The sequence below is a fragment of the Mesocricetus auratus genome, unplaced genomic scaffold, assembly GCF_017639785.1.
Source record: "Mesocricetus auratus isolate SY011 unplaced genomic scaffold, BCM_Maur_2.0 Super-Scaffold_100676, whole genome shotgun sequence".
NCBI classification, from domain to species: domain Eukaryota; kingdom Metazoa; phylum Chordata; class Mammalia; order Rodentia; family Cricetidae; genus Mesocricetus; species Mesocricetus auratus.
Genome location: NW_024429266.1, coordinates 186,314,804 through 186,336,125, shown reverse-complemented (window position 1 = coordinate 186,336,125; position 21,322 = coordinate 186,314,804). Strand labels below are relative to the sequence as shown.

The window sequence follows — 21,322 nt, the reverse complement described above, 5'->3', positions numbered from 1 at the left end:
TGGGAGAGAAGTGCATTTTCGTCTTTTTTGTTTTGTGAGACAGTATTTTTCTTTAATGCTTCATAGCCCAGGCTACTCTCAAACTTGTGGGCATCCTCCTGCCTCAGGCCCCGAGGGCTGGGATGGAAGGTACAACCCACCATGCCCGATGAGAAACATGGTTTTAGAAATGAGAGCAGTCCTGCCTGATTCAGAAGACCATAACCAGGGTGGGCATGATACACAGAGAAACGTTAGGTGCCATTTACAAACAATAGGTCCGGCCTTCCGGTTCCAAGGCAATGTGGCAGCCTTCTAGTGAAACTGGCTGCCTAGAGGTGGTCTCAGGTACACACACCTGGTTCAGGTGGCAAGTGTCCAGTGCCCACAGGACAGGGCGCAGACTGGTGACATGGAGCCTTACTTGACAGTTAGGACTCCCATCGTAGAAGTGGCCCTGCCCTGCTCTGGCTCCCAGTGGCTTTCTGACTCTTGATGGTGTGCTTTGCGGAGAGAGGACAGACTGTGGGATCACCTCAGCACTTGGCTTTTTTCCTTGGAATAAAGCCAGACTCCGACTCCCCAGAGCAGCTGGTGCCAGGAACCTTGACGGTTCTATCTCCAAGAAAAAGCTTGTTTTAAAAAAGCAATGTCTACTTGCAGAGATGCAAAGCTGCCAAGCGGATGGGAGTGGCATGTCTTCTCCCTGTTAGTTTGCAGGTGCCCTGCAGGCAGCACGGTGTATCCCTCCATCTCCAGTGTCGATGCCCTCGGCTCCTGTCTGCCTGGATCTCCACAAACACTCAGGGAAACTGAGCTGCAAATGCGAACGTCTGCATTCTGCCCTGTCCTCCCCTCCCAAGCGACTGCTCACTCACTCTCCCTTTTCTGTTGAATAAGCAAAACCCAGAGCAAATTTATTCCTTAGATCTCGTATGAAAATACGAGGTAATTGTTTCTTTTTGCTATTGTCAATATGTTTCGGTTCTGTTCTTTGAACTTTGTTCTTAGCTCCTCAGTTTAAGGTGTGGGTTACCCTTCCCCCACTCTCACCTTTTCTAGCAGGACACCGTTCCCCACTCCAGGCCCTGTGGGAGCTGATCATCCTTACTTGGAGCAGGAGCAGGAGCAGGAGCAGGAGAAGGGCTGCTGGGACCAGTTTTTAGATTGAAGTCCCTGCCTCTGCCTGTATTTGATCCAGGCTCCCATGTCACTGGGCTCTGTCCAAGTATAGGAAGCACCCTGAACTCAGCAGTAATCAATGTGATTAATATTCAGGTCGGGGTATAATTAGCTATCTTGATTTAATGTCACTGTGGCTTGGATCTTTGCGTGCGTGCGTGCGTGCGTGTGTGTGTGTGAGTGTGTGTGTGAGTGTGTGTGTGTGTGTGTGTGTGTGTGTTTCAGTGTCTGATGTTTGAGACAGAGCAGTAATTGGCCTTAGATATTGACCATGGGGTCTGAAGCTAGGCATATCTCTAGACTTGTATTTCCTTACTTAAGGGATCTTTGTCTCTATGTTGGCTCACAAGGGCATTGAGTAGATGCCACAGCCTCAACCTGGTTGAGTTTGCACCTGAGCTTATGTGCTTTCTTTACTACTCCCTTTCCTGAGAAAAGCAAGGTCATTCTTCTGCAGGCAGGGCAGCTTCTAGCCTCTGGACCCTGTAACCAGCCACTTAGCTTAGTGCCTCCACCGTTCACCCAGGCACTCTCTTTCTTGTCTCACACAGCTGAGAGAAGCGAAATCACAGGACCATAGGCTGGCAATGGGCGTTGCTCATATGAGTTCATTCACTCACCCTGGGTCACACAGTTGATGGCCGGCATGTAGTCAGAGCTTAGCACTTTCCTGGCATTACCTGCAGGCCCACCTGTCTTTTAAACCATAAACACATGAGAGACCTGCACCTCTCCCTATGTGAAGGTGGACAGGCAGATGGCCCTTCTCCTGCCATATGCTACAACTCAGTTGGGGCATTAGGAGCTGAAAGAGCTTGTATCCCAGGGCATCGATGAGGAGGTGCCCATGGCTGAGCAGCAAGCTCGTCTGCCTGTGCTATCCCCTCCCTCTCTCGCCTGCACTCAAGTTTGTCTGTTGTTAGGGGAGCCTCCCGGTGCTGGGGGTTGTGTTGTGTGTAGGGTGTTTCCTGGAGCAGATGGGGCGCCTACTGCATACCCATCCATAGGCAGAGCACACCAGCAGCAGAAGTCAGCCCTTACCTGGGACGACAAGTCCTGTGAGTGGTGCAATAGTAAGAACCACTGCTGTGTTGGGGAACAGGGAGTTGACAGGATTGGAGGAGGAATAAGGCATTTGGGTGGGGAGGCAGAGACATGGGAGGTGTGTTTTGGGGATCCCAGACTCATAGTGTAGAAGCCAGACTCTGCGGGAACATTTTTGTCTTGGGAGCACTCATTGTGTCAGTGACTTGACAAGAGCCTGGGTGGCTTAGGTTGTTCAGCACAGAGACTGGGTTGTGATATTGTCTCAGAGTCTTCACAACACCTGCCTTTGCCTGTCCCTCTGTCTGCAGGTGGAGCAAGGGAAGGTCACATGGTAGCTTCCCTAGCCTCTCCTTCTCCAAGAAGCCTGGTTAAATTGGGGTACATGGAACCCTGCAAGAGGGGAAAAAACCAGTGGAAAACTCTAGTTGGTCTAGGGATGTGCTTTAGCTCCTTCTGGGCCACAGAATGACTTCGAGTCCGCCTGCCCGCCCGCCCTAGCCCGCCTCCTCTTGAGCTGGCTTTCCGCTTATCTTAATTTATTGATGAAAACTTGTTTTACGGTCCAGAGCACAGACGGCAGCAGCTCCTTGCCAAAAGAAAGCACACTGCAAATCGGGAAAGCAAGCCGCCTCCTGGAGATGGGTGGCTGGGGACCCCAAGTCAGCAGTAAGAAAGCCCCTCTCAGTGATGCGTGCTGCATGGTCTACCCGCGGTGACAAGGCAGCCCTGGGAGGCCAGGTAGGGCAGCCATCAGGCCACCTGCTACCAGAGCAGAGCAACACAGGGTCCAGCAGACAGGACCTCTCTGCCTCCTACCCCCTGGTTCCCAGCTTCAGCTGCTCTGCCTGCCTCCATCACCTGGGTGAATGCCGACTGCAGACCATAAATACTAGTAATGGCTCCCGTTTATAGCTGTATACAAGGCACCGTGCTAGGAAGTTTATTTTCATGAATCTAATTTAATTCCGACGACAGCTCTGGGTGGTACGTAACGTTAATTCCCCATTTAAGATATGTGCACTAGAGAAGTCTGTAGCTAGCAAGTGAAGGACTTGTGAACCTGAACACAGCCAGAGTTGCTTTCTAACCCACTCTACTCGACTCTGGCTGATGGGACCTCCTGTGTTATGGTCTGGTCCTCAGGTCTAGCTGGCTCGGAGGTTCTCAGGGCTGGGTTTGGTTCATATGCCCATGGGCACCTGCGTGGGGCCTGTCTAGCTGAGGGAGCTGATGGGTAGGTAACTGGCCAGGTTTTGCTTTCTGGAAGTTACTCTTGTGCCTTCCACTGAAACGCCATGTCCTTATGTATAATCGCAGCATCCCTGTTCACCCCATCCATCACCCATGGTCACCATGTAGATAAAGGCTGGGTGCCAATGAGCTCCAGTGCCCTCATCTATAAAAGAGGATAGCAGCTCCGCAGCTGCCAAGATAGGGGGTGTGAAAGTGCTCTCTGCAAAACGAATGGCCCAGGGCCCTTGCTCTTGGCTCCTGTTGAAGCAGGAGAGGGCGAGGAAGAACCATGTACTGGCTTGTTTTGTCCCTTTCTGCCTTGTCTCACAGAGGGGCAGTTAGGACTCTGACACACAGTCAGCAAAGAGGAGAATCATCTGGGGTGTGGTACATGCCACCTCCACCCCAGCATGTCCACCTTGTCCATGCCTGCCTAGGCTGGGGCCCGTCACTTGTCTCCACCTTCCTGCACCCTTCCCCTGCCCCTAAAGCTGCCTAGGTCACAGCTGCTGGTGGGGATCACTGGCCTGGGAACCCTGCCACAGCACCCTGCTGCTTTTCCCACCCTGTGTGTTTCCTGGCTCTCCACACGTCCACCAAATTAGATTAAGTATGAAGTTTTTGAAAGAGCAGAATAAAACGAGATTTGAGATTTTTCCCTTAGGCCTATAGGAGGCACACTAAGGTCCGGTGGAGAGAGTGGGAGCATGGCAGGTTGCATTGTGCAAATAGAGATAGGCCACTCAGCTCCTCGGATTCTCAGATTTCGTGAGTTACAAAGTTGGGGAGATAATGGAAGCTATCTCTGATGGCTTCTGTGCTCCTAACTGGGCACAACGACTCAATAAATGCTGGCTTCATCATTTGGTATTATGCCTCCATTACTCTGTTGCCATGGTAACACCACCACCATTGTACCAGCTCTTCCTTCTTTACACTGCCACGGGATAGGAAACTTCTGTGCCGTGCCTGTAGTGCTGCATTGTACTAGGTTAGGTTAGGTTTCTTAGCCGAGTTGTCCCACAACACCATGAGACTAAGACAGGGTACCTCCAGGCCACAGGTCTTGCTAGTACAAGGCACTCTAACTAGCTTTCCTTCCTAAACTATGACTGTGTGCAAGGAACACTCCTCGATCCTTTGAGGAACCAGTGGAGAACTTAGATGTAAGGTGTGGTAGACAGCGGGCTGGCCACCTAGGTTCCCTTGCCATTTGGCCTCTCTGCCCTTGTCCTGTCATCCGTGCCCACCCCACTTGAGTTGGGAGGAGTGGGAGGGGTAGCAGAGACAGGGGGCTCAGATAGGGTTGGTGCTGTAGCCTCCTGAGTGCTTGGTTGTCATCTCCACTAGGATGAGTGGACGACTGCATGACGTAGATGATTATTCTGGGTGACACTGGAGACCAGAATCCTGCAGCAAGAGTGGCTGTATGCATCTTAGAAGGTAGAGATGACCCACAATTCTGTCTTGCAAGAGCATAGCAAGCTAGGCTCTTGGCACAAGTTGAGAGGGATCTTAGGTTGGCACTTAAAGTTGGTGCTGAGACCATCTCTGGCAGAGACCTGGGCTTAACTGACCATGTCCTCCACAAAGCATGTCAGAAATGCCACCCTTCTGGTGTGGGCGGGTACAGCTCTGCAGCTGGCAGTCCAGTTGGGCTGTGGGCCTCTGATCCCTCGAGAAGCCAGATCACAGGCTGACCATGCCAAAGGGCTAAAGCAGATCGCACATGGGTCTTGGACTAAGGACAGACCTCATTGTGATTGTCAGCCGGTGTCTTTGCTGGTTTCTCTGTGTGTACAGTATTGTTTCCTGGACTTGGGTCACCAAGATTCACCCTCATGTTGTTATGAAATGGCCTCCCCTGTGGCGAGGGACAGAGGTAGTAGAATGAAACCACTTACTGACAAAATAGTGTCACCGTGTGACTTTTCTCCACCTCTGAAGGTGGGGGGAACCTTCCCAAAGCAGAAGATCTGGTCCCTGTTCTGAGGGGTGAGTTGTAGTGCCACTGATAGGCTGAGCTTTGGCATACAATATAATGTGAATTCAAGGTTCCCTTGACCTGTCCCCAACCCCCACATTTTCCAAAAGTTGGAGCAATAGCTCAGTGCCTTGTGTGGTATTTGTATTCCGAGGATCACCAGGCTTGTAGCAGGCACTAGATTGCCTATCCTTGCAATGCCCCCAGTGCTGAGAGACACTTCCTTCTCTTTGCCCTGTGAGTAGAGAAACACCCGGAAGGGTCAAGTGTCCTGTCAGGGCACCCAGTACCTCACCACCCCCTTTGTTCCGCTTCCTCCCAAGGTGAAGTGGGTGACCATCAGCTATGATGTAAGCCTTCCACCCATCCTGCCTCCCTGACAGACCCAGCCATGACCGTATTGATATTGTCACAAGTACCTTTCCCCCATTGCGTAACATAAACAAGCATGGGGGAAAAGCAGAGCTGTCGGTGACTTTAGTACCCTTTCCTGGGCCTTGGAAGCTCAGACAAGGTCCGTGGTCCTCAGTGCCTCCCCCTTCACAGTGACCTTGGAATAGAGATGGCACTTTGATTTTCCCTGGACGCCTGTGGCAAAAGCATGGTTAGCCATGGCCCTGGGGTACAGAGGAGAGCTGTCGAGAGCTCCATGACTGTTTCCTGAGCCTGCCTCAGCATGGAGTACTAGCTCAGGGCCAGATCATGACCATGGGGCCACCTGAGGCACCACGGGTTATCAACATTCCCCTTGGGACTCTTTCCTGGGCCTGTCCTATCCGGGTTTAGCACACGATCTCCTGTGTATTCCAAAATACAGGGACAACCTGAGAAGCAATTGTGTGCCCGTGTATAGGGCCTGAAGCTGAACCTTTCAGTCTGGGGACCCAGCCCCTGACCCCTGCCGCCAAGAACCAGCTGAAACTGGTTGGGCTGGTGAAAGCCTGGGAACTGGAGTCCCAAGTGTGCCCTGGTGTTCCTTCTCCCCAGCACCTCCTGAGTCCCACCTTGTTTGCAGCCTGTGGGCCACCAGGCCAGGTGGAGTTCTCAGCCCAGAACGTGCCTGATCGGAATGAAAGTGCGCTTCTGCCCGAACTCGCCAGAGTGGGAAGGGCAGCAGCGGGAACCAATGTTTGTGGACTGTTGAGTGGTCACTCTTCCTATACAGGGCTGGCAGGTGCTCTGTGTCATCTGGGGTTCTTTGGCTTCCCAGCCACACGTCAGTTTGTGGTCCTTCTGGAGGCTGTTCCTCATGCTTCATGTCTTCTGGGCATGAGCACCCGAGGGGGCGTGGCACCCCCTCCCATCTTAGTGTCCAGCCATGCAGGACAGGATGGGCCATGTTAACAGGTGGAGAGACACTGTCTTCTGAGAAAGCTGAGGGCCTGGGAATGACACGTGATAGGACAGCCACTCTGCACGGGTGACCTTTCCTCCCAGGGGAATGAGCCTAACTTCTAGGGCTGTGTTGGGACAGCACAGGGTAGGCGGCAAGTGTCCTTGCCCCGGCTCTGTAGGACCAGCATCTTTCTGTACCTTTCAGCGGGCTTTGGAGCTCAGGACAGGCACAGATTCTCCTGTTCACACTGGATCATTCTTGAGTCCCGCCAACCCCATGGAAAGCGCAAGGTTCTGAGTGGAGTTGGTCCCATGTGCCAAAGCCTGACACCCTAAAGTCCCATCAGATGAGTCATACTCCAACAAAGCCAGCCGCGACCCTCCCAGAGACAAGAGGACAGCAAGTCCCTAGTGCTACCAGTGGGAGGTGGTGACTGGGTTTTGCGCCCCCCCAGGCCCTTAACCCACAGAGCAGTGACAGGTGCTGTCCTTGGGCCTTGTGGGATTGCCCTTGACAGGGCTGTTCCCATTCCCACATGTCTGTGTCAAGACACATGGATACTGAAACACAACTGGGCTCGCTCTGTACTCGGAGGGGATGTGGAGGGACTGGGGGAGGGGTGACATGGTGTCTGAAGAGACTTGACCCTCAGAGACGTGTAGCTCCCAAGTCCCACCCCAGCACAGCATTCTGCACATTTGTCTGTATGGAACCAGCCCTTGCTGGAGTCATCAAAATGTAACTGGGTTGTGGGTTTCAGGTACTTTATGCAGTGTTTATTTGGAGGAAAATTAGGCTTAGAAATATGGGTGTGATCTCCCTGCCACCTATGAGCCGGGGACTGTGAAGTAGAGCTGTGAAGAAATCCGAGGCTTGTGAGAAAAAACAGCATCCAATGAAGGATGCCCAAGAAACCATTCTGTGCAGCTTGAAATTCTGCACACACTCGACATGAGGTAGAGCTTCCGTGGCTACCAGGCAAACCAATGGGACTCAGGCTAGGTTGTGAGGAGTGTAGACTCTTGAGTGCTGCGGGGCGGGGCAGAGTGGGGAAGAGGTATCTTTGTCTCTGTGCTGGTTCCTCCTAGTTAGGGTGACTTTCCCTGTGAGACAGATGAGCATCTGAGGGTGACTCAGAGGTGAAAGATGTAAAAGCCTAGGCCAGGAGGAGACTTGGGAGAGAGCGTCGCTAAGTACACATGTTCAAATATTTAAAGGCCTGTCACACTTGTTCCTGGTGAGCTTCTTAGGAATGAGGACTGATGCACGTTAACCACAGGCAAGCGGGATCTGAAGTTAATAGACTCCTTCCCTGGAGTTGCGTGGAGGGCAGGAATGTGCACTGCAGGCGGACGCTCAGATCTGGGACCTTGCCCTCTGGTCCTACCCAGCCACCACAGTCAGCCGTCCTCCTGCCAGCTGGGTGACTTTGGCAGAAGTCTCTGACTTTGTCCTTTCTTTTCCCTGCGTATGGAATTGAGAGCGTGCTCCTCGGCTCCCTCCACACCAGCCACCAGCGGTCTGTCTCTCTTTATGGCTTTGAGAATGAACGGCTGCAGAGCCCTTGGCGGGAGGGAAGAGGCCGTTTGCAATACACAGCAGCAGCCCTTTCCACCCTGGTGATCTCTGTTCCCCACTGCAAAGTTCTTAGCAGGTTGGCATGTCTCAGGGCCAGGCAGGCTCCTAAGGAGCCAATGAGTCAGGCTGTGCAATTAAAACCACTTGGATTGTCTCTTATTTGCCACATATGCTAGTTTATTAAATGCCATCATGCCTTAGGTCTGGCCCCCGCTCATAGAAAGCTCTGGGGAAGCTGTCAGCCCTTGTGTTCTGATTCTTCTGTGGGGCCACTACTGGTATCTTCTCTAGAGCACGTGTCTGGGGCAGCTCTCTTCAGGGTTAGGAGGCACTGGGGCTTAAAAGGCCGGTGGTGTACGGGGCTGTGCTAGGCTGGGCAGATGAGCATACTATGACCAGGTTAGGAGTCACTGAGGGGCACTGGGGCTTCTAGGAGTGGAGAGGACAGGGTGTGGAGAGAGAGAGAGAGAGAGAGAGAGAGAGAGAGAGAGAGAGAGAGAGAGAGAGAGAGAATACGCACACTCCTATACTTCTATTATGGGCTGTGGCCTGCTTGGGTCTCCCACCTACCCATCTACCCACTCACTCACCTGCCCCTTCAGTTGCTGAGGAAACATTCAGTATTCCAAGCATTTTTCTGGACCCTGAAAAGAGCCGTGGTTTTGGTGACAGAAGCCTCGGTTGGGTGCTAGCATGCCCTTGGATTTGTTCAGGTTTAGTCCACCCTGAGAGGACTCACATCTTCCCTGTGAAAGGCTGATAGGTGGAGGGGATATGAATGGCGTCTGCCCCTGACTGGATGGGACAGAAGGCCCAGAGTGCAGTGAGTTTGCAGAAGCCATGGACCGGGAGAAATGGGATGCCTGTGTGAATATCCTGCCTGGGGCAGAAATGTGTATCAGCCTGATTGATCAGCACAAGCCCCACTGAATATGAGCTATGGCGTGGATATGTTAGGTCAGTTATTACTAACAGTGAGGGGGATTTGGTTGCAGGGTTATTTTGGTGTGATCACATGCTGCCTGGGCCTCAGTTTACCTCCCAGACAATGTGCTGGGTGAGCTCCTGGGAAATGAGAGTGCCCGAGACAGCCACGGACTCATGTCCCCTGTGCTATGGAGCCTGTGTCTTTCCTTCTGCAGCACTAGGACAAGGTCCAGGTAAAATGGCCCTGGAGAATGGTCCCAGTGCACGGTCAGGGATGGGGTGCTATTCTAGGCCGTGGAGCTATATCATGAACAAAACAGACCTAAGTCCCAGCCTCAATGGGTTGTGTGCAGACGCTAGGTTCGGGTTTTGTCTTATCAACTTCCTATGTACGTTTCTTTGCTGCCCTGAGTGAGACTTGTGAAAGGCTCTTGGTTGGGGGAGCTGCGTCCTTGCTTGGAAATAGGTTCCAACCAGTCCTGGACCACATGAGGGGGGGGCTGATGATCTCCCTTGGTTGGTGCTTGAATTGTCTGGGTCCTCAGGCCCCTGAGTCACTCTGCCTCGCCCCAGATTCTTCATCTTTGGGCTCTGTGGTAGCTCGGTCATCTCAGCTGAGACAACCCTCTGGTTTTAGAAGGGAATTTTCTCGAATGCCACTTACTAAGCTCTCTGGCACCCAGCTTTGGCTTGGTCACCAAGGTCTTACGCTTCCTGAAGGGTTCCTACCATGGGGATGGGGTGGCTCCCTGCCCTTCCACTGCCTCATCCTGGCCATGGCCCTGCTCTGACTTCAGAGCCGGTTTCCTGTCTTCATGTCCTCCTACCTACCCAGGGCCGGCATTGTTCTCTAACTCCACAGTAAGCCGCGTCTTCAGTCACCCCTCTCTCTTGCCCGCAGCCATCTGCTAGATCTGAGCTCTGACCTGCTTCTGCCCCAGCTTGAAGCCTCTCAGAGAGTATGCGCCATTTCCCCAGCCTTTTCCAGGTCAGGGTGGGGGAGGCAGGAGCTCTCTGTAGTGCAAGTGTTCTTAAGGAGTTAACTGGTGCCTGGCCTGGGGAGGGGGCTCAATTCCGGGTTTTCCAGCCTCTTTGGTGTCAGGGGCTAAATGTTCCTTGTGGTGGCCTGTCCTGAGCACTGTAGCTTGCCCAACAGTGTCCCTTGGCCTCTGTGCTCTACATGCTGGGAGCATTTCCTGTGTCCTCTCCCACTGAAGTGTCTAATGTCCCTAGCGAGCAGGACCTCTCCTACCTGAGATTCACAGGCCTGGTGGGTGAAGGCAGCACCCCGAAGCTGGGCTAGGCCTGGGCTAGAAGTGAGCAGACCCGCACAGTTAAAGGGAGTCTTGCCTCAGAGAGCTACAGAATCTTAAGGACACACAGACCCATGTGAGGAAAGAGGCGTTTGGAAAAGGGATCCAGGCAGCTTTCTATAGGGGGCCTAGACAGAGGGGTAGTATAGAGGGCCTAGACAGAGGCCTAGTACGGGTGGGCCTGAGGCAGGATGTCTTAGTGCTTGTTAACTCGGCAGTCAGGTCTCCTAGGGAGTAGCAGAAACAGAAAGAGCAGCCCTTGAATCCAGAGGATGGGGCCTGGTCCAATGTCTCTCCCGTCTCTCTCGGTGTCATTAGCTGTAAGACGAAAGTCCCGGCTTTGTTTTCTCCTTGCCTAGAGCCTCAGGTGGGGCTGGGTCCTCTGTAGTCACTAGTGGAATGTTCATGTCAGCAGGAGACCCCAGGGCTGTTCACACCCTGTGGCACAGCAGGTTGTCTGAGAACTGCTGGTGGGACCTGGTGAGAGGCGGGGAATGGGTATGGGTGGGGGGCGTTTGGGAGGAGGCAGGCTCAGGTTCTGATGTGCCGGGACTGCCTGGATCTCAGCCTGGTGGAGCTGGGGGGGAGTAAAACGAGTGCGAGTGTGGGATGCAGCTCTTATCCTCTGGCTAGAAGAAGGCCTGAGCTGACCTGTGTGACTTTATTAAAGTCTGAGGACCAGTCGTGAGAAACATGGTCCTGGGAGGTTCTGAACTGCTGAGGTTTCCTCGGAATATGCTCCCGGTCACCATAGGAGCTCCCCAAGAATAGAAGTGACCATAGCAGGCCTGCTCCCGATGAGCAGGATGGAGAGGGCTCTGCCTTGGGGATCCCAGGCCTGGGGCATAGGGACCATGGAGGCCTGCAGCAGCAGGGTGGCGGGGGCATCTTGCAATCCCAGGCGTCCCCAGGCCAGGCTCTTCCATCTGAAACAAATACCTGCCCTGGAGGGTTTTCTGTTACTCATTCCAGGGTCCTATTTCTAGAGCCATAAATCTTTGGTTCAAAATCATGAATTTTCCAGGGTATGACTAATGAAAGAAAAATTGAGATGGCAGCACAGAAAACTGACTCTGATTGAAGAAAGTCAGGGTGACAGGCTGGATGCAAGTTTAGGGCATCGCAGGCCAACCCAACAAGCTTCTGAACCAGACAGGAGCACCACCTAGTGGTCACAGGGGCATTGGCATGCACCCATTCTCTCTAAGGCTTTGAGGGTGATTCTGGGCCTGTGAAGACCAGAATCCTAGGATCCTTGACCTGGGCAACCCTTGAGGTTGCTCTGGTGCAAAAGCCATTATGTGACCTAGCTCTGGTCATCCACAGACCCTTGAGTCATCTATGATTTAGTAATAGCGTGTGTATGCACTTACGTGCACGTATGCATGCATGCGTGTGTGTGTGTGTGTGTGTGTGTGTGTGTGTGTGTGTGTGTGTGTGTGTGTGTGTGTGTGTGTGTATAGTCTGGGCCACCTTTCTGTTTTCCCACTTATCAGAATTCTTCTCAGTTCTTAAGCCCAGCTCACTTTCAACTCTGCCGGTCTCCCACTGGATTATGTCTCATTATCCTGCATGGTCACCTGACGTGTGGCCACCAGCTCTCCCCAAGTCATTGTAGTAGTCCTTGCATGTGCTAGCCATGTCTTGCCTTCAGTGGCCTCTTCTGGGAACAGCAGCTGTCATGGTTGCCCAAAACATCTGTTGGATCATGTCACGCTCAGCCCTTGGGCAGAACACCCATGTTTTCCTACCTTCCAGGTCCCGTTCTGTCTGTCCCCTGGCTGCATTGCCTCTTTTATGCTCTGCCACATGTCACTACTGTCATTCTGTGGCAGTAGCTAACCCCTCCTCGGCAGACAGGCTTGGTCCTAACTTGAGGCCTTTTAACTTGATGTATCCTTTTTTCTGAACATTTGTTGCATATTTATACGGCACACTCGTCTTTTTATTTTATCTGTGCTTGCATTGGTTGAGTGTGTGTGTGTGTGTGTGTGTGTGTGTGTGTGTGTGTGTGTGTGTGTGTGTGTGTACATGCCCATGAGAATCTCCTTTCCATCTAGGCAGGCTTTGGCCAGGACTCTTCACAGCTTTCTCCTTAGCCTGGCCTTTGACAACCATGTGCCTGGTTAGAGTCTGTGGGCTGTATGAACAAAAGAAATGCAGCTCCCAGCAGCCGATGCCCTTTCCCCTCACCTTGAGAGCCAGAGCATGGATTGCCTTGTCTGTGTGTGTCCGTTCTCCACAGTGAGAGCAGCTGGAGAGCGGGAGCTGCACTCACTTCAGAGAGGCAGACCTTCAGCATCGCTCCAGCACCCAGTAGCTGTTGTTGAAATGCCTTCCAACAAACGGTGCTCCGTGTTTGTTAGCTTTATTAGTCAGGGTTCTCTAGAGAAACAGAACTTACAGAACACACACACACACACACACACACACACACACACACACACACACACACACACACACACGAGGATTTATAGGCCATGGTCCAACTATTCCAACAATGACTTTCTCCCCCATGGAAAGTCTAAGAATGCAGCAGTTGAGGCTGGGTGTCTTTAGTATATGCGGGTGGTCTTCAGTATGCCCCAGAATCCGGAAGAAGCAGGCTGGAACATCACTAAAGAGTGGACCGGCCAGAAGTATGGCGGGCAAGCAGGCAAAGACCAAGTGCTCCCTGTCCCATGTCCTTCATATGGGTACACAGGCCGCCACCAGAAGGTGGGGCCCAGGTTTTAAGGTAGATCTTCCTGCCTCAAAAGATCCGGATTGAAAGAGTCTTCAAACTTCAAACAATTCAGTCAAGAGAGCCCCTCACAGGTGTACCCAGACTCTTGACTTTTAATTGTTGGTGCGGTCGAGTTGCTGCTGAGAATAGCTGCCGCATGAGTCCATGGGAAGGTGTCTCACCCCTGCGGTCTGGAAGGTCACAGGCCAGGGCATGCAGGGCTGAGTGGGACATTTGCACTGTGACCCTCAAGTCCTCACCACCCACCCTTTCACTGTGCACGGAGGATTCCTTCTTCACCTGCCTCCCATCCACGCAGCCTTTGGTGACTGCTCCCTCCAACGGGTGTCTCTGGCCAGGACAGTGATCGCCTCCTCCAAATGCCTGTAGCCATTAGTTGGCACCACTGTATACCAGTAGAAGCAGCATTCTTACAGCTCCCATTGAGCCAGAATGGAGGCCCCTGGAAGGCAGGTCTCTGGCCTGGCTGAAGCTTTTCTGGTTCAGGACACTGTGCTGTAGGGTACGCAGTACATAGAGGCTGACTGACGGATTGACTCCCCAGACTCAAAACACTTCCCCGAAGCTCGGAGGGAGCAGAGAGTGTCAGTTAAACGGAGCATAAAGCAGTGTGGGTGTGGAGATCTGCAGCTGTGAAAGGGTCGTCTTCCCACGGGAAGATGGCAATTTTAGTTGTAGCTCCAGGGGTGCTGGTGAAGAGGGTCAGTTTACAGGTCCGTCACGCACGCGGTTGGCTTAGTTCAGTGGATGGTGAGGCGTGTCATACCGCTTTGAGGAAATACCTGACAAAAGCCATTGCAGGGTTTTACTGTGGCTCACAGATTGAGGGGCAGCCCATCAAGGCGGAGGCGTGGCACTCAGAGCTTGGAGGCAGCTGATCACATTGTGCGCTATAGTCAGGGAACAGAGAGAGAAGGCCGTTGATGCCCTGCTCCTTTCTGTTTATTAACCTCAGACAGGGATGGTACCGTCCACATTCGGGGGAAAGGGGTCTTCCCACCTCAGTGAAGGCTTTCTGGAAATAATCTCACAGACATACCCAGAAGTGTGTTTCCACTGTGGCTCCCACAAAGATGACAATGACGATTCACCAACACAGGAAGCCAGCATGAATTCCCGTGGCCTGCCCCTTAGCCATGAAGTCACTTCCTAGACTTCGGATAAGAGTGGGTATGTGGCCCTACTGTTCAGGGCAGTGGGAATACCCCCTGAAGTCAGCTCTGAGAGCCAGTGCCCTGGGTTCTCTCCCACAGACCAGCCCTTCCTTCTCCAGTCATACCCTGCCCCCAGCCTCCATTCTGAGCATGGGGGTCTTCTCTGCCCAGCAGAACGACCTGAGTTGCACATTTGTGCATTTTTCTGTTTTTCCTTTGTCTCATTGAACTTGATCTTCAGAGAGACCTTGCGAGGTTCATGAAGCTGCCTCATCCCATTTGCAGGAGGGGAAACTGAGGCATGCAGTGGCAAAGTGGGCATGTCATAGGCTTTGGATCTGTGACAGTACCTGCTTTGTAATAATGGTTTTGTATTCAGTGTCAGGGGTGGGGTTTTGGGGCGTTCTACGAGATGAATGCAAGAGCTATGCTGGTCTAACTGATTTCTTCTCTCTCCAGCTCTGTGGCTGTGGACTGCTTGGAGTGGGCATCTGGCTCTCCGTGTCCCAAGGCAACTTTGCCACCTTCTCCCCCAGTTTCCCCTCGCTGTCTGCAGCCAACCTTGTCATCGCCATAGGCACCATTGTCATGGTGACAGGCTTCCTGGGCTGCCTTGGGGCCATCAAGGAAAACAAGTGTTTGCTCCTCAGTGTAAGTCGGACCCCATGTCCCTTCATTGCTTCCCAGGGCTCCCTAAAATTGCTTCTACAATGTCCTGTTGCTAGCCCTAGCTGTCCCTCTCACTCTGACTTGTGGTCTGTCTGGGTTGGCTTAGGAGTAGGTGAGCCCTCCCAGACCTGGAAGCCCTGCCCGTCCCTTGACTCCCCTCCACTCTGTTAGCGCCCACCCCGGCCATTGCCGCTATCCTGAAGCCGTGTTTGAACTTACTTTCAGTTCTTCATTGTGCTGCTGGCCATTCTGCTGGCGGAGCTGATCCTGCTCATCCTCTTCTTTGTCTACATGGACAAGGTAACCCTGCAGGGGATCAGCGTGGAAGGTCACGGCCTGGGGACGGAGCGGGCCAGGAGACACTGGCTAGCAGAATATGCACAGGGGCATGCAGGAGACTGACGTGGCTCCAGCCACTCCCGCTCCCCACCTAGACACTGTGCCACCAGCTGGCCTGGTACAGGCTAGGGAGGAAGGCCAGTGGCCTGGTCCCAGCCAACTTGTGGTGTCGCCCCTGCTCTGCTAGGTGAACGAGAACGCCAAGCAGGACCTCAAAGAAGGGCTGCTGCTGTACAACACGGAGAACAACGTGGGACTCAAGAACGCCTGGAATATCATCCAGGCCGAGGTGCAGTGCGGGCCCCTGCACGGCATGGGGCGGGACAAGCCACGGGCCACCCGGGCTGTCTGGGGGAACCGCTCCCCTAGGGCATGTGCCTAAACTCAGAGAGTCAGGCAGCACCATGGGATAGTACTGGGGAGGGGTGAGAGGTGAGCTCAGGAGGCAACAAGACCCGGATGCAGGAGTGGACGGCCTAGGGAACTGTAGCGAGTGGTTAAGCTTTGTGATGAGCGACAGGAATCACCAGGTCCTGTTGGCTCAGAGACAGACAGGCTCTGACACTCCCATAGGAACCCCACGTAGACCCTAGGAGGGAATGGCGGACGGGTGGGCTGGCGATCAGCTAGGGAGGGCAAGTACTGGGCTGGGCTCTCCTGCCCCACTTCCTGCCCAGCCCTGAGGGGCAGCAGCATTGCCCCCGTCCCCCACCCTGATGGTCTAGGAAAGAAGAGTCACTTACTACTTCTGGGGGCCTTGCTGCAGCTCAAAGAGGGGGACAAAAAGAAGCTCGTTTTCCTCGTCCCTGCTCTCGGGTGGCTGCTTTGGTGGGGTTGGCCTGAAAGAGGAAGGCCTGAGAGGATGGGGCCAGCATATCCAGCCTCCCTTTCTTCCTTCCCACAGATGCGGTGTTGTGGAGTCACTGACTACACAGACTGGTACCCAGTGCTGGGGGAGAACATAGTTCCTGACCGCTGCTGCATGGAGAACTCCCAGGGATGTGGGCGCAACACCACCACCCCCTTGTGGAAAACGGTGAGGTGGGGAGCAGTGCTTCGGGGCTCACCGATGCCAGGAGCCTGTGTACTGGATGTGCCTGGCTGCAGGAGTGACGGGAATTGCTTCACCGTGGGATGGGGAGAGGGCACACTGGAGGGAGGCCAGAGGCTGTGTGTGGACATGGACACGTGTGTGTGTGCTGGCCCCACAGTTGGGAGTCAGAAGGTGAGGGATTAGATGGGTTGAGGCTATGCATCTGGGCTTACAGGTGCAGCCTGGGGGTTGGAGGCTGATATTAGGGGTGGTGGGACCCAGGGCCTAAGGTACTGAAATTAAGAGTACAGACAGGGGCTAAGGTAAAAAAGATAGGGCGAGGCCACTGGGAGCTCAGCATTGTGCCAGGACCTTAACCCGTGGTTCACTCCCCAGGGATGCTATGAGAAGGTCAAGCTGTGGTTTGATGACAACAAGCATGTGCTGGGCACAGTGGGAATGTGCATCCTCATCATGCAGGTGAGGGGGCTCTGGGCACACCAGCCTCTGGGCGGGATGGGAGCCTGGGCAGAGGTGACCTGGTGTTTACACAGCCTAGTGTGTCCAGGCCCAGCAGTGAAGCCATCGCCACGCTGCAGAGTCTGAGTGAGGTCACAGGCCGTGAACAAGGTGGTACTCAGTGCTAAGTGGGGGCCCCGGACTAGTGGAAGGAAGCCAGTGTCACCCAACGTGCTCTCCATGAGAGCCAAAGTATGCAGTGTCCCCGGGTCACCAGCTTTATGTATAAGACATGCGGCACCTTGGGTGAAGCCACCAGGGCCTCTGCCTGCAGCTCTGTGTCCCCACAGAATGCTTCCAGGATTCTGGTTCAGGAGCATAAATGAGATTTAATGTTGTTCAAGACACTTAACGTCCCGAGAAGTCGCCTCATGTATTCTAGAGCCAAACAGGAAGTAGTGGCCTACGTTTTAATGACTCCTACACCCCGCTTCCTTCTTTGCTCCCCTATCTCAGCTCCTCACCACTGAGGAGGGTCAGGTCCTGTGTGCACTCTGCCTTCTCCCCCGGCCTCTGGCGTGCTAGCCCGTGCGCAGCCTGGGGATTGATGGCCTTCTGCACATGTGACTCACAGGGCTGAGGTACACCCCGTTTATGCGGTTCCAGGCTGGGTCTCCAGGCTGGCCTCCCGTACTCTCCTTTCTCTGTTTCCAGCGAACTGGGCTATGCACACTTTTACATGAGGTTCTCTAGAGCAGCCCCAAGCTTGCGAAACTGAGGTCAGACCCCAGGCCACAAGAGCGTCCCTTTAAAGTCCCTCTCCCTATCTTCCAGATCTTGGGAATGGCCTTTTCCATGACTCTGTTCCAGCACATCCACCGGACGGGTAAAAAGTATGATGCCTGAGCGTTTGGCCGCGCCTGGCCCCACCAGGACACTTGTATGTGCCAGGGGAGAGGACCTGAGTCTGTGCCTCCTGTCTGCCCTCTGACGGCCAGCCTGCCCCACGTGCCGGCCTGCCCTCCCCTGCCCACTTCCTTGGCCTTGGACCTTTTGGAGGGCAGAGGCCCAGGGAGGAGGCATCACACAGAGACCTCAGGGCTTGGGCGCCTGGATTCCTGCACCTGCATATTTGCCAAAGACGCCAGGGTGGGCGGGGTGTCAAGGAGGAAACCCCAGCATTGATGGGCTTCTGCCCCTGCCCTTCCTCACACTGACACTTGTCCCTGTGTGGGGTGGAGTGTCTGCCCCATCAAGGCCACTGCCACCCGTGGCTGCCCAGCCAGAGAGCCGGCCAGGGTGCGGTGCGGCACACCAGGTCAGGCCCCATGGAGAACCTGCCCGGGTTTTTATACTATAGTGTAACTTTTTTATTTTACTCTGATTATGGTTATTCAGGAATATTATCTCTCAGATAAGTTTAGGGTTAGCCTTCTGATTTATAACTTTTTACTGTGTTGATTTCCATAACAGTTTGAGTTTCCTTTTCCCATGGGTGGGGAGGGGTAGGGAGAAAGGACCCCCATCCACTTTCGAAGAGTACACACCACCGTGGGACACTCATGAGACCCTAGGGTGAGAAATGCCAGGCTTTCCCCCAGAACTCATCTCGAGAGAGAGGGCACAGCTGTGGTATGCGTCCCTGCCAAGCCTGGCGACCATGGATAGGGCCAGAAGAGGCAGGTGTGAGATAAATCATGGCGGGGCCTCCTACTCAGGGGTGATAGGGTGGTGCCCGAGATGGGGAGGCCACATCAGAAGGGGATGCTTAGGACCGGGGTAATGAAATGCTTTGCTGGGGGCGGCAGTCAGAACAGTTCGTGGCATTTCCTTCCTGCCGCTCAGTCCCCTGCGGGCTCCCCTCCTGACCTGCACACGTCTTGCATCCCAGCTGGCCACTGTCACACATTCCTGCTATGGATTCCTCTGGTTCAGATACCACTCTGCTGACCCTGCTCTGGGCAGGGGAAGCAGATTTGTTCAGCTGCCCACACAAGCAGTCTCAGGACTACCAGGAGGGAAGGCAGAGTTGGCATCTGTGGCCAATCCCAGACTCACTCAGTTGCTGACTGCCCTGCTGAGGGGAAGGGAGAGGGCTGTGTGGGTCTCAGGGCCCTCCCTCCTTAGGATCCATCGCTGTCCACATTGGGTGGCAGGCATCACAGCCCAGGTAACCCCAAAGAGATGAGATTCAGAAACTCTGAGAAGTCAGGCTCCTGTTCCCACAGCAGTACTGGGGAGAAGGCCCCCGTTCTGGATGCCCCGTGCCGGGCAGAGGAGAAGGAGGCAGACGATATTCCCACCTGTGGCAGCAGCCCTGCGCACCGATGCCTAGAGTGCCCTTCCGTGAGCAGAGTAAAGGCGAGGCTGTGCAAGGGAGTGACCCAGCAGCCACGGGGATTCAGAGTGCCACTCACTCTCCAGGCTTCATGTGCTAGCAGCTTTTCTCAGGCCGTTTCACTCCTTGCCACTATTTCCCACCAGGCCAGCTCTTCCCCACCTAGCTACACCATCCAGCGACCTATAACCTCTCTGACTATCTTGAATAAAAGACAAGGCAGGACCAGGGGCGTGGAACTTTCATTGTGTTCAAGATTCAAGTTTTGGGAATGAGAGAGGATCGTAGGGAGCTCTGAGCAAATTGGACAGAGAGGTTGCCAGTTCCAGGAGATGGAATTGTGGTGTCGTTAAGGGAATGACAGCCACCTCCCTGGGGGCCCCAAGATACAGAGTTCAGGTAGACCCATTAAACAATCAGAAAAAAAAATGTGACTCCTGCTGCATAATGAGTTTGTGTGGGTGGTGTGGGTGGGTGTGTTTAGACCTATCAACGGAATTTTTAACTTCCATTAATATCAACAGTATATCCCCCAGCACACCAGGAAACATTTAGCCTCCTGTCTCTAGAGTGCTTCAGGGTGGTGCTGGACCCCGAAGCCATAGCTGAATCCGCCACCCTCACCAGCCCACCTCAACTGTCTGTTCAGCAGAGCCAGATCACAAGTCCCAAAAGCCTTCTTACTTTTTAGCTGTGTGCGTGCGGCCGTGTAGTCATCTACAGAGTATGCATGGGCAGAGGCCTCCGAGCACTGGGTGGGTGTCCTGACCCCTTGATTGACTCGGGGATGGCCCCCATACACTAGATGACCACACCAAGCGAGGCCTTGGGAGGAGGCTCAGCTATCCTCTGACCCTCTTGGCTGTGAGCTTGCTGTGGACAATCCTGCCTTGAGACGTCCCTCACCTGCGCCTCCCTTGCCTAAGGCAGAGCTGTTCCCTCCAGGTCCCACACAAGCCATCTGTAGACCTGACTGGGAAAGTCCTCTTGGTTTGCACGTGACTTCAAGGAAATGCCTGACAGCTGTGGCATTTCTCCGCAGCTGACTGGAAGAGGGCTCGGTGGGCAGGGTCAGGAAACTACTCTCGGTTGACTGACAGGTGTCAGGGTGCAAGTCTCCTTGTGCCTCTACACTCTTTGAGCTGGAATAGTGTCACCCTGTCTCTCCGCCAGCCTGGGCCAGCTCCTCAGCTCTCCCCCTTGCACATGTTCTGGCCTGACTTAGAACTGAGTGGCTAAGCCTCCAGGCTCTTCAAGTGGATGGAATTGTTGTCCCCTCCTCTCTGACCCCCTGCCCACCCACTGGTGGAGGTGCTAACTAGCAGGGACATGGCACAGGGTGGGGAGCTGGGTGCCAGGTGCTTGGGTTCTGTTCTTTGCCCCTCGGCCCCTAGGTCTGATGTCCCCTCTCATGTTCCTGTTCTCTTTTCCCTTCCCTCCTCCATGAGGGTGGGGTCCTGGCCTCCTCTCCCTGAGTGGGTACTCTGCGGAGTCAGGCCTTCGGACCTCCACTTGCCTTGCTGTCCCTGGGTGGCCCGAGAGCCAGGAGTGCACGCTTATTGGTTTCGAATGCACTTTCTGCTTGCAATGCCTTGTCTGCATCTCCTCCATCCCAGGCCCTGCTTTAATGAACACCATGTTTTTAGCATGTTTTTGAATAAAAACTGATAATGTGTCAAAAGCACAAACAGGCTGTCACTTGGTGGTGTGTTTTCTTCCCTGAATCATGACCAGGACCTGTTTCATGTAGCTGTTGATGGAGGGACCCAGAGGAAGACCAGACAGTCCCCTGCTAGAGGACCTCATCTCTTTCTTGTGGTCTGGGTTTCAGATTTGCCAGAGTGGATGGATCCCTGTCTCCCCTGTGGAGGCCTGGAGAATCCTAACACATACACCTGTGTGGTGACTGCTGCAGGACTGATCAGGGGTTTCCAGTGACCCAAGCCTTCTGCATGAGTGGCTGTCATTCCGTCTCACTGGTTACCCATAAGGCTGGTCCTGTGGT

The 21,322-nt window shown here is 53.9% G+C and overlaps 1 protein-coding gene across 5 annotated transcripts in view; it reads left to right on the top strand.

Annotated features, from left to right (window-relative positions):
* Positions 1 to 21,005, top strand: part of Tspan9 (tetraspanin 9) — a 181,240-nt gene extending 160,235 nt beyond the window's left edge. For all 5 annotated transcript variants that reach the window (XM_040738930.1, XM_013123632.3, XM_040738932.1 and 2 more), the window contains 6 exons: positions 14,939 to 15,130; positions 15,374 to 15,448; positions 15,675 to 15,776; positions 16,392 to 16,523; positions 16,917 to 17,000; positions 17,814 to 21,005. In XM_040738930.1, the coding sequence (XP_040594864.1) occupies positions 14,939 to 15,130; positions 15,374 to 15,448; positions 15,675 to 15,776; positions 16,392 to 16,523; positions 16,917 to 17,000; positions 17,814 to 17,885 (657 nt within the window). In that variant the 3' untranslated portion in view covers positions 17,886 to 21,005. The remainder of the gene's footprint in view (positions 1 to 14,938; positions 15,131 to 15,373; positions 15,449 to 15,674; positions 15,777 to 16,391; positions 16,524 to 16,916; positions 17,001 to 17,813) is intronic.
* Positions 21,006 to 21,322: the final 317 nt, after the last annotated feature.